At 41.8% G+C, this 20,772-nt stretch overlaps 1 protein-coding gene across 2 annotated transcripts in view; it reads right to left on the bottom strand.

Moving 5' to 3' along the window:
- Nucleotides 1-496: 496 nt before the first annotated feature.
- The window catches only part of DYNLRB1 (dynein light chain roadblock-type 1), a 51,781-nt gene continuing 31,505 nt past the window's right edge, over nucleotides 497-20,772 (bottom strand). For both annotated transcript variants that reach the window (XR_008402439.1, XM_053713141.1), the window contains one exon: nucleotides 497-902. Coding sequence is in view for 1 of the 2 variants with exons in the window: in XM_053713141.1 (XP_053569116.1) it covers nucleotides 859-902 (44 nt within the window). In the remaining variant the exon portion in view is untranslated. The remainder of the gene's footprint in view (nucleotides 903-20,772) is intronic.

Genomic DNA, 20,772 nt, shown 5'->3' with positions numbered 1-20,772 from the left:
CCTTACAAGAGAAACTAACATTTTTGTCACCACACTTGCTATGCCTTTCCTAGTTTCTTAGAGTAGGCAAAGAGAATGACTGGTGGGTGGAGCTAAGGGGGGAGCTATATAGACAGCTCTGCTGTGGGTGCTCTCTTTACCACTTCCTGTTGGGAAGGAAAATATCCCACAAGAAAGGATGAATCCGTGGACTCGAAACATCTTACAAGAGAAAGTATGCTTTTTCTTTAAACTCCAGACAGGCTGGAAATTATATGCCATAACGAAGTGTGAACATGTTTATGTCTCTACTAGCGCAATTAAGAAACGCATCTAGTTGGTCATAATATTGATATACTGAAGAGAGATGCATAAGATCATACAGGGACATATATTGTATCTTGAAAATGTTAGAACAATACTTATTGGTAGGTCCATTGCTTTAATCATACATTTTCCTCTTTATCTTTAGTTTCTCCTTTGAATAGTAGGACAAAAATGACCATTCAAACCACAATTTGTAAAATGGATTTATTGTTCAAAGGAGTTTGAAGAGAACATAAATACAGAGCAGAACATAATACTTTTATTTTAGCTTCTATCCATATTAATAAGGGGTTTAGCTTGTGTGAGTAATATTCTGTTAGGACATGCAGAACACGACAGCTTGTCTACATCCATTTGCTGCTTATACATCACCAAATGTACTTCATTACAACATGTTTAACGATGAGCGTTGTAAACATCATTTTATGGGTTATAGGTAGGCAAATATAGTCCAAGGCTGCAGCTTGTCAATTTCCCCTCTTTAAAATAAAGGAAGAGACCATGGCAAATTAAATTTAACATAAAAATACAACTTTATTGGCCAGAAAGGATTCATTCTGTTGGCTGCTGAATGACGATTAAGAAATAGTCTTTATCTAGAAATAAAGAAAAAAGCAACATTAATTATGGCAGGTTAAAGAAATAATAAGCATAACACAACAAAAAACAAGTTTGTATTTTGGACTTGTCAGACAAAAAATTAATGCTTATTGCTTAATATCATATCCAAGAACAAATGTAACACTATTAAAGGGACATAAAAGTGTAAAAAGAATACACTCTAATGTGTTAAGAGTGTGTTATTATTGCCCTATTTCCTGCAAATCATTATGTGTTTAAACCCTGCAAAATGCTTAAACATGTCAGCTCCAGAGAAACCATGCACTACTGGGAGACAGCTAAATAAATCTGGTGAGCATATGTGTGTAGCCACCACTGACCAGCTAGCTCATTGTAATGCATTGCTGTTCCTGAGACTACCTAGAATTGTTTTTTTTAACACATTTCCTAACAGAAGTAAATTCAAATCGTTTAAAATTGTATGCTCTTCTCAGAGCCAAGAAAGCTTAAAAGCAAGTCAAGTCCAAAAACTTTCATGATTCAAATAGGACATGTAATTTTAAACAACTTTCCAATTTACTTTTATCACCAATTTTGCTTTGTTCTCTTGGTATTCTTAGTTGAAAGCTAAACCTAGGAGCAGGGCAGTCTTTAATACTGATTGGACCCTGGGCCAACAGTTTCTTGCCCTCCCCATGCAATTTCTCTCTCCACCCCAACATCACAAAAAACACAGCCTTTCCCAGTAGCCTATATAAAGGGATAACAATGCAGAGCTGCCATTCTGCCTCACTCACACACATAACCCCTCCCCACACACACACATTTATAGTGTGTGTGTGTATATATATATATATATATATATATACACACATACATACACACACACACAGTGTATATATGTAAATATATATACACACACAGTGTATAAGTGTATATATATATATATATATATATATATATATATATATATATATATATATATATATATATATATGTGTATACTTTGTCAACATAAAATAAATAAATTTTGTCTAAATGAACTGTGCTACATACAAGGATTAAGATGCACATTATAGGTAGATAGGGATAGACAGAGAAATAGTTCTTGTATCTAAACATCTAACATTTCATGCTTTAGCGCATTGTGTAAGCTAATGTAATTAATGCCTCTGTAGAACACACACACATTTGTCGGTCTGTCTCCTGTGGTTTACTGGAATATTTGTGACATTGCCAATGTTATTAGGGCACAGAAGGGCAGCCATAATTTTCCACCGTCGGGCAAAAAACACAATTTATGCTTACCTGATAAATGTATTTCTCTTGTGGTGTATCCAGTCCACGGATCATCCATTACTTGTGGGATATTCTCATTCCCAACAGGAAGTTGCAAGAGGACACCCACAGCAGAGCTGTTATATAGCTCCTCCCCTAACTGCCATATCTAGTCATTCGACCGAAAACACGCAGAGAAAAGAGAAACCATAGGGTTCAGTGGTGACTGTAGTTTAAATGAAAAAATGACCTGCCTTAAAATGACAGGGCGGGCCGTGGACTGGATACACCACAAGAGAAATAAATTTATCAGGTAAGCATAAATTGTGTTTTCTCTTGTAAGGTGTATCCAGTCCACGGATCATCCATTACTTGTGGGATACCAATACCAAAGCTAAAGTACACGGATGAAGGGAGGGACAAGGCAGGTACTTAAACGGAAGGTACCACTGCCTGTAAAACCTCTCTCCCAAAAATAGCCCCCGAAGAAGCAAAAGTATCAAATTTGTAGAATTTTGAAAAAGTATGAAGCGAAGACCAAGTCGCCGCCTTGCAAATCTGTTCAACAGAAGCCTCATTTTTAAAGGCCCAAATGGAAGCCACAGCTCTAGTACAATGAGCTGTAATCCTTTCAGGAGGCTGCTGGCCAGCAGTCTCATAGGCTAAGCGGATTATGCTTCTTAGCCAAAAAGAAAGAGAGGTTGCCGAAGCCTTTTGACCTCTCCTCTGTCCAGAGTAGACAACAACAAAGCAGATGTTTGACAAAAATCTTTAGTAGCTTGTAAGTAAAACTTTAAAGCATGAACCACGTCCAGATTGTGTAATAGACGTTCCTTCTTTGAAGAAGGATTAGGACACAAGGATGGAACAACAATCTCTTGATTGATATTCTTGTTAGATACCACCTTAGGTAAAAACCCAGGTTTTTTACGCAGGACTACCTTATCCGTATGGAAGATCAGATAAGGAGAATCACATTGTAAAGCAGATAACTCTGAGACTCTACGAGCTGAGGAAATAGCTACCAAAAACAGAACTTTCCAAGATAAAAGTTTGATATCTATGGAATGAAGAGGTTCAAACGGAACTCCTTGAAGAACCTTAAGAACCAAATTTAAGCTCCATGGGGGAGCAACAGGTTTAAACACAGGCTTGATTCTAACCAAAGCCTGACAAAATGCCTGAACGTCTGGAACATCTGTCAGACGCTTGTGCAAAAGAATAGACAGAGCAGAAATCTGTCCTTTTAAGGAACTAGCTGACAATCCTTTTTCCAAACCATCTTGGAGAAAAGATAATATCCTGGGAATCCTAACCCTTGGATTCACACCAATAAAGATATGTACGCCATATTTTATGGTATATTTTCCTGGTGACAGGCTTTCGTGCCTGTATTAAGGTATCAATGACTGACTCGGAGAAGCCACGCTTTGATAAAATCAAGCGTTCAATCTCCAGGCAGTCAGTCTCAGAGAAATTAGATTTGGATGGTTGAAAGGACCCTAAAGTAGAAGGTCCTGTCTCAGAGGCAGAGTCCATGGTGGAAAGGATGACATGTCCACCAGATCTGCATACCAGGTCCTGCGTGGCCATGCAGGCGCTATCAAAATCACTGATGCTCTCTCCTGCTTGACCTTGGCAATCAGTCGAGGGATCAGAGGAAACGGTGGAAACACATAAGCCAGGTTGAAAGACCAGGGCGCTGCTAGAGCATCTATTAGCGTCACCTTGGGATCCCTGGACCTGGATCCGTAACAAGGAAGCTTGGTGTTCTAACGAGACGCCATGAGATCCAGTTCTGGTTTGCCCCAACGATGAATCAATTGTGCAAACACCTCCGGATGGAGTTCCCACTCTCCCGGATGAAAAGTCTGACAACTTAAAAAATCCGCCTCCCAGTTCTCTACACCTGGGATATGGATAGCTGATAGGTGGAAAGAGTGAGTCTCTGCCCAGCGAATTATCTTGGAGACTTCTAACATCGCTAGGGAACTTCTTGTTCCCCCTTGATGGTTGATGTAAGCCACAGTCGTGATGTTGTCCGACTGAAATCTGATGTACCTCAGAGTTGCTAACTGAGGCCAAGCCTGAAGAGCATTGAATATCGCTCTTCCAGAATATTTATTGGAAGGAGTGTCTCCTCCTGAGTCCACGATCCCTGAGCCTTCAGGGAGTTCCAGACTGCACCCCAACCTAGAAGGCTGGCATCTGTCGTTACAATTGTCCAATCTGGCCTGCGAAAGGTCATACCTTTGGACAGATGGACCCGAGATAGCCACCAGAGAAGAAAATCCCTGGTCTCTTGATCCAGATTTAGTAGAGAGGACAAATCTGTGTAATCCCCGTTCCACTGACTGAGCATGCATAGTTGCAGCGGTCTGAGATGTAGGCGTGCAAACGGCACTATGTCCATTGCCGCTACCATTAAGCCGATTACTTCCATGCACTGAGCCACCGAAGGGCGCGGAATGGAATGAAGAACACAGCAGGAATTTAGAAGCTTTGATAACCTGGACTCCGTCAGGTAAATTTTAATTTCTACAGAATCTATCAGAGTCCCTAGGAAGAAAACTCTTGTGAGTGGGGATAGAGAACTCTTTTCCTCGTTCACTTTCCACCCATGCGATCTCAGAAATGCCAGTACTACGTCCGTATGAGACTTGGCAATTTGGAAGTTTGACGCCTGTATCAGGATGTCGTCTAAATAAGGGGCCACTGCTATGCCCCACGGCCTTAGGACCGCCAGAGGCGACCGTAGAACCTTTGTAAGGATTCTTGGGGCTGTAGCTAATCCAAAGGGAAGAGATATAAACTGGTAATGCCTGTCTAGAAAGGCAAACCTGAGAAACCAATGATGATTTTTGTTATCGGAATGTGAAGATAAGCATCCTTTAAATCCACTGTAGTCATATATTGACCCTCCTGGATCATAGGTAGGATGGTACGAATAGTTTCCATCTTGAATGATGGAACGCTGAGGAATTTGTTTAAGATCTTTAGATCCAAAATTGGTCTGAAGGTTCCCTCTTTTTTTGGGAACCACAAACAGATTTGAGTAAAAACCCTGTCCCTGTTCCTCCTTTGGAACTGGATGGATCACTCCCATAACTAGGAGGTCTCGTACACATTGTAAGAATGCCTCTCTCTTTATCTGGTTTACAGATAATTGTGAAAGGTGAAATCTCCCTTTTGGGGGGGAAGCTTTGAAGTCCAGAAGATATCCCTGGGATATAATTTCCAACACCTAGGGATCCTGGACATCTCTTGCCCACGCCTGGGCGAAGAGCGAAAGTCTGCCCCTACTAGATCCGTTACCGGATAGGGGGCCGTTCCTTCATGCTGTCTTAGAGGCAGCAGCAGGCTTTTTGGCCTGCTTACCTTTGTCCCAGGTCTGGTTTGGTCTCCATACCGTCTTGGACTGAGCAAAAGTTCCCTCTTGTTTGCATTAGAGGAAGTTGATGCCGCACTTGCCTTGAAGTTTCGAAAGGCACGAAAATTAGACTGTTTGGCCCTTGATTTGGACCTGTCCTGAGGAAGGGCATGACCTTTTCCTCCAGTGATATCAGCAATAATCTCCTTCAAACCAGGCCCGAATAGGGTCTGCCCCTTGAAGGGAATGTTAAGCAGCTTAGATTTTGAAGTCATGTCAGCTGACCATGATTTAAGCCATAGCGCCCTGCGTGCCTGTATAGCAAAACCAGAATTCTTAGCCGTTAGTTTAGTCAAATGAACAATGGCATCAGAAACAAAAGAATTGGGTAGCTTAAGTGCTCTAAGCTTGCCAAGTATGTCATCCAATGGAGTCGCTACCTGTAAAGCCTCTTCCAGAGACTCAAACCAGAACGCCGCAGCAGCAGTGACAGGAGCAATGCATGCAAGGGGCTGTAGGATAAAACCTTATTGAATAAACATTTTCTTAAGGTAACCTAATTTTTTTTCCATTGGATCTAAAAAAGCACAACTGTCCTCGACAGGGATAGTAGTACGTTTTGCTAGAGTAGAAACTGCTCCCTCCACCTTAGGAACTGTCTGTCATAAGTACCGTGTGGTGGAGTCTATTGGAAACATTTTTCTAAAAATAGGAGGGGAAGAGAACGTCACACCTGGTCTATTCCATTCCTTATTAATAATTTCTGTAAACCTTTTAGGTATTGGAAAAACATCAGTACACACCGGCACTGCATAGTATTTATCCAGTCTAAACAATTTCTCTGGCACTGCAATTGTATCACAGTCATTCAGAGCAGCTAAAACCTCCCTGATAAACACGTGGAGGTGTTCAAGCTTAAATTTAAATGTAGAAATATCAGAATCAGGTTGCATCATCTTTCCTGAGTCCGAAACATCACCCACAGACTGAAGCTCTCCTTCCTCAGCTTCTGCATATTGTGAGGCAGTATCAGACATGGTTCTTAAAGCGTCAGTATGCTCTGCATTTCGTCTAACCCCAGAGCTTTCTCGCTTACCTCTAAATTCAGGTAGTCTGGCTAATACCGCTGACAGTGTATTATCCATGACTGCCGCCATGTCTTGTAAAGTAATTGCTATGGGCGCCCTAGATGTACTTGGCGCCATTTGAGCGTGAGTCCCTTGAGCGGGAGTCAAAGGATCTGACACGTGGGGAAAGTTAGTCGGCATAACTTCCCCCTCGTTAGATTCCTCTGGTGATACATTTTTTTAAAGACAGAATATGATCTTTATTGCTTAAAGTGAAATCAGTACATTTGATACACATTCTAAGAGGGGGTTCCACCATGGCTTTTAAACATAATGAACAAGGAGTTTCCTCTATGTCAGACATGTTTGTACAGACTAGCAATGAGACTAGCAAGCTTGGAAAACACGTTAAATCAAGTTAACAAGCAAATATAAAAAACGGTACTGTGCCTTTAAGAGAAACAAATTTTGTAAAAATTTGAAAAACAGTGAAAAAAGGCAGTAAATCAAACGAAATTTTTACAGTGTATGTAATAAGTTAACAGAGCATTGCACCCACTTGCAAATGGATGATTAACCCCTTAATTCAAAAAACGGATTAAAAAAACGATATAGACGTTTTTTTAACAGACACAACAAACTGCCACAGCCTGCTGTGGCCCTACCTTCCCCAATAAACGACTTTGGAAAGCCTTTGAGCCCTTTAGAGATGTCCTATAGCATACAGGGGACTCCTGAAGGAAGCTGGATGTCACAGTTTGTAATTTTAACTGCAACAACTGTAACTTTTAAACTACAACAGTGGAAAGCCTCAGGAAACTGTTTCTAGGCAAAATTTAAGCCAACCATGTGGAAAAAACTAGGCCCCAATAAAGTTTTATCACCAAAGCATATATAAAAACGATTAAACATGCCAGCAAACGTTTTATATTGCAATTTTATAAGGGTATTACCCCTGAGAGTAAGCATGATACCAGTCGCTATTAAATCACTGTATTCAGGCTTAACTTACATTAATCCGGTATCAGCAGCATTTTCTAGCATTTTCCATTTCTAGAAAAAATTGTAACTGCACATACCTCATAGCAGAGTAACCTGCATGCCATTCTCCCGCTGAAGTTACCTCTCTCCTCAGACATATGTGAGAACAGCAATGGATCTTAGTTACAACCTGCTAAGATCATAGAAAACTCTGGCAGATTCTTCTTCTATTTACTGCCTGGGATAAAATAGTACAACTCCGGTACCATTTAAAAATAACAAACTTTTTGATTGAAGATAAAAAACTAACTATATTTCACCACTCTGTCTTACTACCTCCATGCGTGTTGAGAGTTGCAAGAGAATGACTGGATATGGCAGTTAGGGGAGGAGCTATATAACAGCTCTGCTGTGGGTGTCCTCTTGCAACTTCCTGTTGGGAATGAGAATATCCCACAAGTAATGGATGATCCGTGGACTGGATACACCTTACAAGAGAAACTCTCTTTATTGTCTACTCTGCATGATGGTTTGGTCTCTTTACTAGACTCCAAATACTTTGTAATGTACTAGTCTGCAACTCATTAGTCAGGTGCACTTGCATCCCCCAGCAGCTGGTGACTTATCTGCAGGTGTCACTGCTGCAGCACCCGGCCGGGGCTGGCAGATGAAACAAACAGATAGTGCTCATATCTCTCTTATCTTATCTACATACCTCTGTGGCTACTGTCAGGACTGAGCTCTAGCGAGTGCTCGGCTTACACTTCTGGCTGCATCTCTAACACAGTATTGGGTATAGGTGGCTGTTCAGAGGCTGTGCGTTCATGCGAGATGTTACATCTGTGTTTATATCATGTTGGTTATAATACGCTCCCATGCAATACAGGCACATGCATTTATAATGTGTTATACTGACCATAAGAAATAAGAATGTTGTTTAGAGATGGGTCGCCTCATCAATGTAAAGCTACAAAACTTGCAAATATATCATTAGACACCTACTGCTTGCCTCCTGAGTACCTCAGCTCGCTCAACTCGCCCGCTGCTTCCCTATCTTCCCGCGCGGGCGGCTGCATGCATAGATAGGCTGCTGGAACTGGGAGGGACTAACTCTGGGAGGAAGTAATTAGTGTCAGCTGTCAGGGCGGGGAGCAGCAGCGCCATGAGGGAGTTCACATGCAGACTGTCAGGTCACATGAGGCCCCTGATCCTCCCACCCCCAGCCTCAGATAGAACACCGGATCAATAGTTTTATAGCAGGCTAGCAGCGAGCGGCCCATTTTACAGACTTGTATATCAGTCTCAGAGAGGCCTAGTCCGCCCCTGCTGAGCGGGATCAAGGGGCAGATGCCCTTTTGCACTGCGTTAAAAAGACAGGTTTATATGCTAATTACTTAGACCTTGAAGACCTCTAATCTAAATGCATTTTGACAGTTTTTCACAACTAGAGGGCGTTAGTTCATGTGTTTCATATAGATAACATTGAGCTCATGCACGTGAATTTACCGAGGAGTGAGCACTGATTGGCTAAAATGCAAGTCTGTCAAAAGAACTGAAATAAGGGGACAGTCTGCAGAGGCTTAGATACAAGGTAATTACAGAGGTAAAACGTGCTGGAGGCGGAGCGTAGCCGTTTGAGGAAATGGCTGCATCTCAGTGAGGCTCCGTGGCTTTTTCGGTGTCATTAGCCCCTAGATGCATTGAATGGAGGTAATTAAGTCCCAAAAAGAGTTATAAGCTTTGGGAGCACTTGGACACAGCCTCTAATGAGTTGTATAGCGGAGAGGAGCATTTACACAGCTCACTTGTTAGTTTTGCGATCACACCCGGTCGCCATTTTGGAGTGAGGCCTATGCTTGACAGATCTCTGGTGGACAATACCTAATTAGTAAGATGGCATACCGGGTCACCAAGCACACAATGCGAGCAAGCAACGGAAGAAGTGGCTGAGACTGTGCTATCAAGTTGCGCTGATAAGGTGAGTCGTTGCGACTTTAAACTAAAACTGCAGGATGACACGCTTTCTCTGTCTCTATAAAACAAACGCCCCAACAAGTGTATAGCCCATGCTGTATAGAACCGGACTGAGAACACGACTAAATAAGCCCCTGCACTCTCAGTACTTAAGGGAAATGTTATTTTATTAAGGAGAATTCAATGTAAGCTAAAGACAGATTTGAAGTTTTGGTGCCAGGATACTTAGTTTACCCACAGTTTACAGGAGGCGACACACTTCATTATTCATGAGCCATGTAACTGTGCTGCCTGCTATCAGATTTATTAGATTCTTAGAGCTGTGGGGATAAAGCACAATTTAAAGGAGACAACAAATTATAGTGCTGGAAACCCTCACTCCAAAGGGACATAAAAGTTAAAACAAAAGCTACTAATAATAGTACTTCCATATACACTAAATCCAAGGGACTACCCCTGCAGGATATACTTGGGAGTGCAAGAAACAGGCCTTGGGTGACACCTAAGGGAGCTATAGTTTAAGATATACCTGCTCCTCTTTCAGCATATGGCAACTAAGAAATCTAAAAGAGTGGGCAGTAAACTGACAGCTTCTAAGACCCCTTCAGTCAGCTCTTTCTTTTCACAACAAGACCAGGACCTGAGCCAGTCATTAAGTGATAATTTGCCCCTGGCCATGGCAACTCCAACACCCCCGCAATCACTTCAGAACCCAACAGACCAGCTATCACAAATTCAATCTACAATCACAGCTCTCCCGTCTAAATCAGACATTGCAGATCTCAAATCTTTTATCAAATCTGAAATCTCTACTATCAGAAAAGACATCGGAGAACATGGTTCCAGAATTGAATGCTTGGAGGAGGGACAGGAACATCTGGAGGCCACCGTCAGCAACAATATTCAACATTTAAACTGTCAAGATTCTGTGATACAAGACCTGCAATCGAAAGTTGAGGACCTTGATAATAGAAACAGACGTAGCAACTTAAGGATCAGGGGGGTACCCGAAGACGTCTCTCAAGAAAATCTGATCACATATCTTCTCCAACTATTTAAGCAAATTGCTCCCTCACTGGAATTGTCTGAGCTATCTCTGGACAGAGCACATAGAGCCTTACGGCCAAGGCCCTAGCCTACAAGCCCCCCTAGAGACATAATTATGAAATTTGCTTTCTTCACACACAAAGAAACTATATGGAAACAAGCAAGGACCCAGGGTTCTATCTCCTTCCAAGACCATACTTTACAAATTTTTCAAGATCTATGCCCGACCACAATTGAAAAGCGACGCTCCCTTAAATTCATAACTGCAACCCTACAGGAAAATAAAATAAAATATAGATGGGGTTTTCCATTTAGCCTTTTGATACAGAAGGATGGTAAAACACTAACTTATAAAAACCCAGAAGACCTGGACAGCCTTTCTAAAAGCCTTGGTTTATCCTTTCAACAACCACAGCCGCAGCAACGGACAACACCAAATCTCATGCCGGGGGACTTGGGGAAACACCCCGGTTTTCAATGGCAGGTGGTTTCCAGAGGGAAAAAGAAGAGCTGAAGACTCTTCATGAACACGAACGGCTGTTAATTCGGTTCAACAATGAGCCGACACAGGCCTGGAGCACGATCACTTGTACTAAGGTCGTATGAACATTATCTAAGCAATCACTCTAAAGGGTAATATACACATTTTAGAGGGGTTACCGGGCGAGATTAGGCTCTGAACTTTAGGACATCTACACTGTGAATGTTAAGCATAATAAATATGGGTCATTGAACTTCTATAACAGACCATGTGTATTTTGCTCAAAACGGTCAGTAAATGATGTGTTTGGTTAACTGTTTTTCATTTATTCGAAATGTTTTTGAATGTTTTACTCATCGCACTCAATTATTTGGTGGGATAGACACAGAGACTAGATTGCATTCTTAAATAATCGTGAATGACACTGTGCTGTGCCGATGATTTGACATTGTAGTTATTTGTGTATATTCCTGCAAGGACCTGTTAGTTTCTAACGAGGACCTGTCCCACTAAGGTCACCTTAAGTATACTAACACCCCCACACAGCTGTTGGGAGAGACCCCGGTTTGAGAGGTCGTGACTAAGCAATAAAGCAACTGAGATGCTGTACTTTGTAAAATGTTAGTAAGAAGAAGACTAGCACTACACTGTTAAGAAACTAGAGAAGTAACCTCCCCAAGAGTTAAAATGTTAGAGTTTACATGAATAGTTGTTAATACTACTTTGTTCACCATTGATTAGGTTTGATTGGGCAATGATGCTGAAAACGCTTCCTCACCTAAGTCAACTTTTGACTAAGTAATGTTTTTATTATATGTACAATGTTATTTACTTGTTATCTTTTCCTTTCCTTCTTTTCTTGCTGCCAACTATGTCCACACACCCTACACTAGTACAGTTGCATGCTTCTCTATAACGAGAATGAACTTCTCAACAGACATCTGCATATTCTCCATTAGTAAATTTCTCAATGTCCAATACACACCAGACTAGAAAACCCTTAGATTCCATTAAATAAATATATCAGGCAAGCATAAATTTAGTTTTTCTTTCTTAAGATATGGTGAGTCCACGGCTTGAGTAATTACTGTTGGGAACCAATACCCAAGCTAGAGGACACGGATACATAGGGAGGGACAAGACAGGCAGTCCTAAACAGAAGGCACCACCGCTTGAAGAACCTTTCTCCCAAAAGAAGCCTCAGCCGAGGCTAAAGTATCAAATTTGGAAAATATATGTAGAGAAGACCAAGTTGCAGCCTTGCAAATTTGTTCCACAGAAGCTTCATTTTGAAAGTCAGGGAAGAGGAAACAGCTCTTGTGGAATGAACCATAATTCTCTCAGGAAGCTGCTGTCCAGCAGTCTCATAAGCCAAACGATTTATACTTTGTAACCAAAAAGAAAGAGTAATAGCAGTAGCTTTATGACCTTTACGTTTCCCAGAGAAACAGACAAAGAGGGCAGAGGACTGTTAAAAATCCTTAGTCGCCTGTAAGTAGAATTTAAGAACACGTACAACATCCAAATTGTGTAACAAACGTTCTTTGTAAGAAGAAGTATTAGGACACAGAGAGGAAATCACACTGCAGAGCTGAGAGTTCTGAGACTCTTCGAGTAGAAGAGATAGCAACAAGAAACAAAACCTTCCAAGATAACAACTTAATGTCTATGGAATGCAACGGCTCAAACGGTGCCAGCTGTAAAACTTTAAGAATAAGGCTAAGGCTCCAAGGAGGAGCAACAGACTTAAAGACAGGCCTGATTTTGACCGAGACCTGACAAAAAGATTGCACATCTGGCACATCCGCCAAACGTTTATGTAGTAAAACTGATAAAGCAGAAATCTGACCCTTCAGGTTACTGATTGAAAACTTCTCTGGATGGAGTTTCCACTCTCCGGGATGAAAAGTCTACTCAGAAAATCTGCTTTCCAGTTGTCTACACCTGGAATGTGGATGGCAGATAGACAGCAATTGTGGGTCTCTGACCACTGAAGAATCCGAGTAACCTCCTTCATGGCTAAGGAACTCCGAGTTCCTCCCTGGTGATTGATGCAAGCCACAGAGGTTATGTTGTTTGACTGGAACCTGATAAACTGGACTGAGGACAACGGAGGCCAAGCCAATAGAGCACTGTAAATCACCCTCAACTCCAAGATGTTGATGGAAAGAGCAGACTCCTCCCGAGTCCAAAGGCTCTTTAACGAGTTCCAGACTGCTCCCCAGCCCAACAGGCTGGCGTCCGTGGTCACGATCACCCAGGAAGGTTTCCGAAAGCATGTGCCCTGAGACAGATGTTCTTGAGAAATCCACCACGGGAGAGAATTCCTTGATCTAACTCTATTCTCTGAGATAGATCTGCATGGTCGCCATTCCATTGTCTGAGCATGCACAACTGGAGAGCTCTCAAATGGAATGATGTCCATGGAAGCCACCATCAGATCGATGACCTCCATACACTGACTCACTAAAGGATGAGCAGTAGCCTGAAGAGAGAGGCAAGAGGAAATTATTTTGTTTTTCCTGACCTCTGTCAGAAAAATCTTCATCAATAGAGAATCTATTATGTTCCCTAAGAACACTACTCTTGTAGCAGGGGAAATGGAGCTTTTTTCCAGATTCACATTCCATCCGTGGAAACGAAGAAAAAACAATATCTCTGTGTGAGATTTTGCTGGTTGAAAAGATGGCGCCTGAACCAATATGTCATCCAGGTAGGGTTCCACAGCAATTCCACGAGAACGGATAACTGCCAAAAGAGCCCCCAGAACCTTTGAAAAAATTCTGAGAGCCATGGCTAGACCAAATGGAAGGGCCACAAACTGGAAATGTTTGTCCAGAAAGGCAAATCTCAGGAATCTGTGATGGTCCCTGTGAATAGGAACATAAAGATATGCATCCTTTAGGTCTATGGTTGTCATGAACTGACCCTCTTGTACTAAAGGAAGAATAGAGCATATAGTCTCCATCTTGAAGGATGGAACTTTGAGAAACTTGTTTAGACACTTCAAGTCTAGAATGGAACAGAAAGTTCCCTCTTTTTTGGGAACCACAAATAGGTTGGAGTAGAACCCGAGCCTCTGTTCCTGCACTTGAACTGGGACTATCACTCCCTGGGAGGAAAGATGTTGTATACATTTCAAGAACTCCTTTCTCTTTATCTAGTTTGCAGATAATCTTGAGAGATGGAATCTGCCTCTAGCAGGAAAAGTTTTGAATTCCAATTTGTAACCCTGGGATGCTATGTCTACAGTCCAGGGATCTGGGACATCTCATAACCAGGCTTGAGAGAACTAAGAAATCCCCCCCTTTACCTGATCCAATCCTTGATCGGGGGCAAACCCTTCATGCTGATTTGGAATTAGCTGCGGTTTTCTTTGATTGTTTTCCCTTGTTCCAAGACTGATTGGGTTTCCAAGAAGACTTGGATTGTTCCTGCTTGGAAGAAGGGGAAGGCTTTCCTCTGAAGTTATGAAAGGAACGAAAATTACTCGGACGTCCTTTAGGCCTATTGTTATCTTAAGGTAGAAAAGACCCTTTTCCACCAGCAATATCAAAGATAATTTCTGCCAAACTGGGTCCAAACAAGGTTTTGGCCTTGTAAGGAATTGCCAGAAGCTTGACTTTAGAGGAAACGTACGCAGACCAGGATTTCAACCATAATGCCCTGCGGGCTAGAACAGCGAAAATAGAAGTTTTAGCTCCTAGTCTAACAACCTGTAAAATGGCATCTACAATAAAGGAATTGGCCAACTTAAGAGCTTTAATCCTATCCTGAATTTCATCCAAGGAAGTCTCGACTTGAAGAGAATCAGACAAGGCATTGAACCAATAAGATGCCGCACTAGTCACAGTGGCAATAACACACCACAGGTTGCCATTGGAGACCTTGATGGACATAAATCTTTTTCAAATAAGCTTCCAACTTCTTGTCCATCGGATCCTTAAAAGAGCAGCTATCCTCGATAGAAATAGTGGTTCTCTTAGCCAGAGTGGAAATGGCCCCTTTAACTTTGGGTACAGTATACCAAGGGTCTTTAATAGAGTCCTCGACAGGAAACATTTTCTTAAAAATGGGAGACAGGGAAAAAGACGCCCCTGGTTTCTCCCATTCCTATGAGATAATCTCCCTAGCAGGGTCTGGCACATAAACACTGAAGTGGAATGTTCATCAAATAAACTATTACATTTACTAGATTTCTTGGTATCCGAGTCATCCAAAGTAGCTAAAACCTCCTTTAACAATACACAAAGGTGTTCAAGCTTAAATCTGAAGGATACCACCTCAGTCTCAAAAAAAGGAATTATACTGCCCGAATCTGAGATTTCACCCTCAGAAAGTCCCGATGTATCTTCCTCATCAGACTTAAGAGAAAGGGCAACTTGCGAAGCAGAACGGAGGACAGGCACCTTACTTTCTGAATTTCTAGATTTCCTCTTGCGTTTTGGGAATGGCAGCTAATGCCGCAGATACCGCTGAAGATACCTGGGCAGCAATTTCTGCTTTTAAATAAACTGCACTAGGAGTTATAGAGGAACCACAGGGCACTGCATGTGACGCCATTGAGGCTTGAGACGTAGCAGGAGAAAGTTGAGGTATTATTTTAACAGCATCATCCTGAGAGACATTAGGCTCAAAAGTTTTACCTTTTATTTTGCAAGGTTTTCTTGACACATGAAGAACAAAAATTGCATAGGAGCTGCAATTTGTGCATCTAAACATAATAAGCATGAATTCATAAGAGCAGGCTCTTGATCCATATCAGACATGTTGTGAAACGGTAAATAAACTTGTACAGATACGTTTTAAAGATTTTAATATTCAATTAAAATAAGCTAAGGAAAAAATACACTTAAAATGTTATCCCAAATTAGGATCGATCCCCAGCTAAAATTATGTGAGAAAAGTTAAGAAAAAACCTTTAATAATATCAAATCTTCTAAAATACCCCTCAGACAACCCCACACCTTAATTACTGAGGTGCCTTACCGCTAACCAATTAAGATCGGATCATCGGAAATGGAGAAAAACTACTTTTTCCTCAGAAACGTTATGAAGTAAAGCTGGTGATGTGACCGCAAATAAAAATAGCTTCCTGGTACACTGAGTACCAGAAATAACCGTTATTTTCAATGCGGACAGTTTAAAATGTTGCATTGTTTTATTTTAAAGTGAAGGGGAAATGAATAAGCTACTGAAATAGAAAATTCAGCCTTACTTTCTGTTTAAACTTTAATAGTTTAATCAAGTAAATATGTGTCAGAAAATAAAGCCTAATAAAAACATTTTACCCTTTCTTTTTAAAAGAGTTTAAATGTTAGTCTCACACATACTACAGTGCCTGCTTCATACCCCAGTGTAACCTATACGACAGGATTATCTATGTCTCAATAAAAAAAGCAGTGTCTTTTAATTTAAGTGCATGGTCTCCCCAACTGGAAGAAAAAGCACTTATCTCCGCTGTCCGGCATGTAGACAGTTACAAGGTATGAGAAGACACAGTTCTTCCCAGAGACCTTTGAAAAAGAAAGAACAGAGTAGCCAACTCTGGCTTTCTAAACTAGGGTAGCAATTGTTTGAAAAACACAGTAAGTACCTCTTTACAAGTTCCTAACTGCTTTAAAGCCACCACTACCCGACTGCAAGTTCTGACGTGGATTACGGCTATACCCCAAAACTTGCTTGTATATTAAATCAAAATTTTTCTTCAAACACCTAAACTTCACCTCCTCCATGCACCGAAGGCAAAGAGAATGACTGAGAGTTGTGGGTAAGGGAGTGATACTTTAACTGTGGTGTTCTTTGCCTCCTCCTACTGGCCAGGAGTGATATCCCCAACAGTAATTACTCAAGCCGTGGACTCACCATATGTTAGGAAAGAAACAAACCTTTTTTTTTTAAAAAACACAATCTGTTTTGTTTTTAAAGCAGCATTCCAGCCAAATTTCTGGATTATATAGTAAAACGTGTAGCATTATTTACAGGACATTTACATCCTTTATCCCTGAAACGGGTCTATGTCACACCTGGCATTAATCCCAGATAATTCCTTAGTTTGTAAAAAGAAAATCCAGTATGCTTCTTTAGTTTGCCATATCTGTCCCCACCTCTTTTGCATGATGTAATAAAATATATTGCCTGCACCTCTAATATATCTGTATAACGTTGATTTTTTCGGAAAATGTTTGGCAACCTGTGTTTTTGGGAGAGTAACTTCAATTGCATTTAGATGTTCGCATACTCTTAAAGGGACACTAAACCCAAATGTTTTCTTTAATGATTCAGATAGAGCATGCAATTTTAAGCAACTTTCTAATTTACTCCCATTATCAATTTTTCTTCGTTTTGCTATCATTACTTAAACAGCAGCACTGTAAAGCATAAGACCCGGACCATTTTTGGTTGAGAACCTGGGTTACGCTTGCTTATTGGTTTGCTTAATGTAGCCTCCAATAAGAAAGCGCTATCCAGGGTGCTGAACCTAAAATGGGCTGCATCCTAAGCTTTAGATTCCTGCTTTTTAAGTAAAGATAGCAAGAGAACAAGGAAATATTGATAGGAGGAAATTAGAAAGATGCTTAAAATTGCATGCTCTATCTGAATCATGAAAGAAAAAAAACAAACAGAATTTATGCTTACCTGATAAATTACTTTCTCCAACGGTGTGTCCGGTCCACGGCGTCATCCTTACTTGTGGGAATATCTCTTCCCCAACAGGAAATGGCAAAGAGTCCCAGCAAAGCTGGCCATATAGTCCTTCATAGGCTCCGCCCACCCCAGTCATTCGACTGACGGACAGGAGGAAAAAATAGGAGAAACCATAGGGTGCCGTGGTGACTGTGTGAAAATAATTCATCAAACCTGATTAAAAAACCAGGGCGGGCCGTGGACCGGACACACCGTTGGAGAAAGTAATTTATCAGGTAAGCATAAATTCTGTTTTCTCCAACATTGGTGTGTCCGGTCCACGGCGTCATCCTTACTTGTGGGAACCAATACCAAAGCTTTAGGACACGGATGAAGGGAGGGAGCAAATCAGGTTACCTAAACAGAAGGCACCACGGCTTGCAAAACCTTTCTCCCAAAAATAGCCTCCGAAGAAGCAAAAGTATCAAATTTGTAAAATTTGGCAAAAGTGTGCAGTGAAGACCAAGTCGCTGCCTTACATATCTGATCAACAGAAGCCTCGTTCTTGAAGGCCCATGTGGAAGCCACAGCCCTAGTGGAGTGAGCTGTGATTCTTTCAGGAGGCTGCCGTCCGGCAGTCTCGTAAGCCAATCGGATGATGCTTTTAAGCCAAAAGGAAAGAGAGGTAGAAGTCGCTTTTTGACCTCTCCTTTTACCAGAATAGACGACAAACAGAGAAGATGTTTATTTGAACTCTTTTGTAGCTTCTAAATAGAATTTTAGAGCACGGACTACATCTAAATTGTGTAGCAAACGTTCCTTCTTTGAAACTGGATTCGGACACAAAGAAGGTACAACTATCTCCTGGTTAATATTTTTGTTGGAAACAACCTTTGGAAGAAAACCAGGCTTAGTACGCAAAACAACCTTATCTGAATGGAACACCAGATAGGGCGGAGTACACTGCAGAGCAGATAACTCAGAAACTCTTCTAGCAGAAGAAATAGCAACCAAAAACAAAACTTTCCAAGATAACAACTTAATATCTATGGAATGTAAAGGTTCAAACGGAACCCCTTGGAGAACTGAAAGAACTAGATTTAAACTCCAGGGAGGAGTCAAAGGTCTGTAAACAGGCTTGATCCTAACCAGAGCCTGAACAAATGCTTGAACATCTGACACAGCTGCCAGTCGTTTGTGTAGTAAGACAGATAAAGCAGAAATCTGTCCCTTTAGAGAACTCGCTGATAATCCTTTATCCAAACCTTCTTGTAGAAAGGAAAGGATCTTAGGAATTTTTATCTTATTCCATGGGAATCCCTTGGATTCACACCAGCAGATATATCTTTTCCATATTTTATGGTAAATTTTTCTAGTTACCGGTTTTCTGGCTTGAACCAGAGTATCTATCACAGAATCTGAAAACCCACGCTTTGATAGAATCAAGCGTTCAATTTCCAAGCCGTCAGCTGGAGGGAGACCAGATTTGGATGTTCGAATGGACCCTGAACAAGAAGGCGTCAGCTGGAGGGAGACCAGATTTGGATGTTCGAATGGACCCTGAACAAGAAGGTCCTATCTCAAAGGTAGCTTCCATGGTGGAACCGATGACATATTCACCAGGTCTGCATACCAAGTCCTGCGTGGCCAAGCAGGAGCTATCAAGATCACCAAGGCCCTCTCCTGCTTGATCCTGGCTACCAGCCTGGGAATGAGAGGAAATGGTGGAAACACATAAGCTAGGTTGAAAGTCCAAGGCGCTACTAATGCATCCACTAGAATCGCCTTGGGATCCCTGGATCTGGAGCTGTAGCAAGGAACCTTGAAGTTCTGACAAGACGCCATCAGATCCATATCTGGAATGCCCCATAATTGAGTCAATTGGGCAAAGATCTCCGGGTGGAGTTCCCACTCCCCCGGATGGAAAGTCTGACAACTCAGATAATCCGCCTCCCAGTTTTCCACACCTGGGATGTGGATCGCAGATAGGTGGCAGGAGTGATCCTCCGTCCATTTTATTATTTTGGTCACTTCTTTCATCGCCAGGGAACTCCTTGTTCCCCCCTGATGATTGATATAAGCAACAGACGTCATGTTGTCTGATTGGAATCTTATGAATCTGGCCTTTGCTAGATGAGGCCAAGCCCTGAGAGCATTGAATATCGCTCTCAGTTCCAGAATGTTTATCGGGAGAAGAGACTCTTCCCGAGACCAAACTCCCTGAGCTTTCAGGGATTCCCAGACCGCGCCCCAGCCTACTAGACTGGCGTCGGTCGTGACGATGACCCACTCTGGTCTGCGGAAGCTCATTCCCTGGGACAGGTGGTCCAGGGTTAGCCACCAACGGAGTGAGTCTCTGGTCTTCTGATCTACTTGAATCACTGGAGACAAGTCTGTATAGTCCCCATTCCACTGTTTCAGCATGCACAGTTGTAATGGTCTTAGATGAATTCGCGCAAAAGGAACTATGTCCATTGATGCAACCATCAACCCTACTACTTCCATGCACTGAGCTACGGAAGGACGAGGAATAGAATGAAGAACTTGACAAGCGTTTAGAAGTTTTGACTTTCTGACCTCTGTCAGGAAAATCCTCATTTCTAAAGAATCTATTATTGTTCCCAAGAACGGAACTCTTGTCGACGGAGACAGGGAACTTTTTTCTATGTTCACCTTCCATCCGTGAGATCTGAGAAAGGCCAGAACGATGTCTGTGTGAGCCTTTGCCTTTGAAAGAGACGACGCTTGTATTAGAATGTCGTCCAAGTACGGTACTACTGCAATGCCCCTTGGTCTTAGAACCGCTAGAAGGGACCCGAGTACCTTTGTGAAAATCCTTGGAGCAGTGGCTAACCCGAATGGGAGGGCCACAAACTGGTAATGTTTGTCCAGAAAGGCGAACCTTAGGAACTGATGATGTTCTTTGTGGATAGGAATATGAAGATACGCATCCTTTAGATCCACGGTAGTCATAAATTGACCTTCCTGGATTGTAGGTAGAATCGTTCGAATGGTTTCCATTTTGAACGATGATACTCTGAGAAATTTGTTTAGGATCTTTAAATCCAGAATTGGTCTGA

Source organism: Bombina bombina, chromosome 1 (assembly GCF_027579735.1).
Source record: "Bombina bombina isolate aBomBom1 chromosome 1, aBomBom1.pri, whole genome shotgun sequence".
NCBI lineage: Eukaryota > Metazoa > Chordata > Amphibia > Anura > Bombinatoridae > Bombina > Bombina bombina.
The sequence above is the reverse complement of the archived record's forward strand: the minus strand, read 5'-3'. Positions and strand labels throughout refer to the sequence as shown.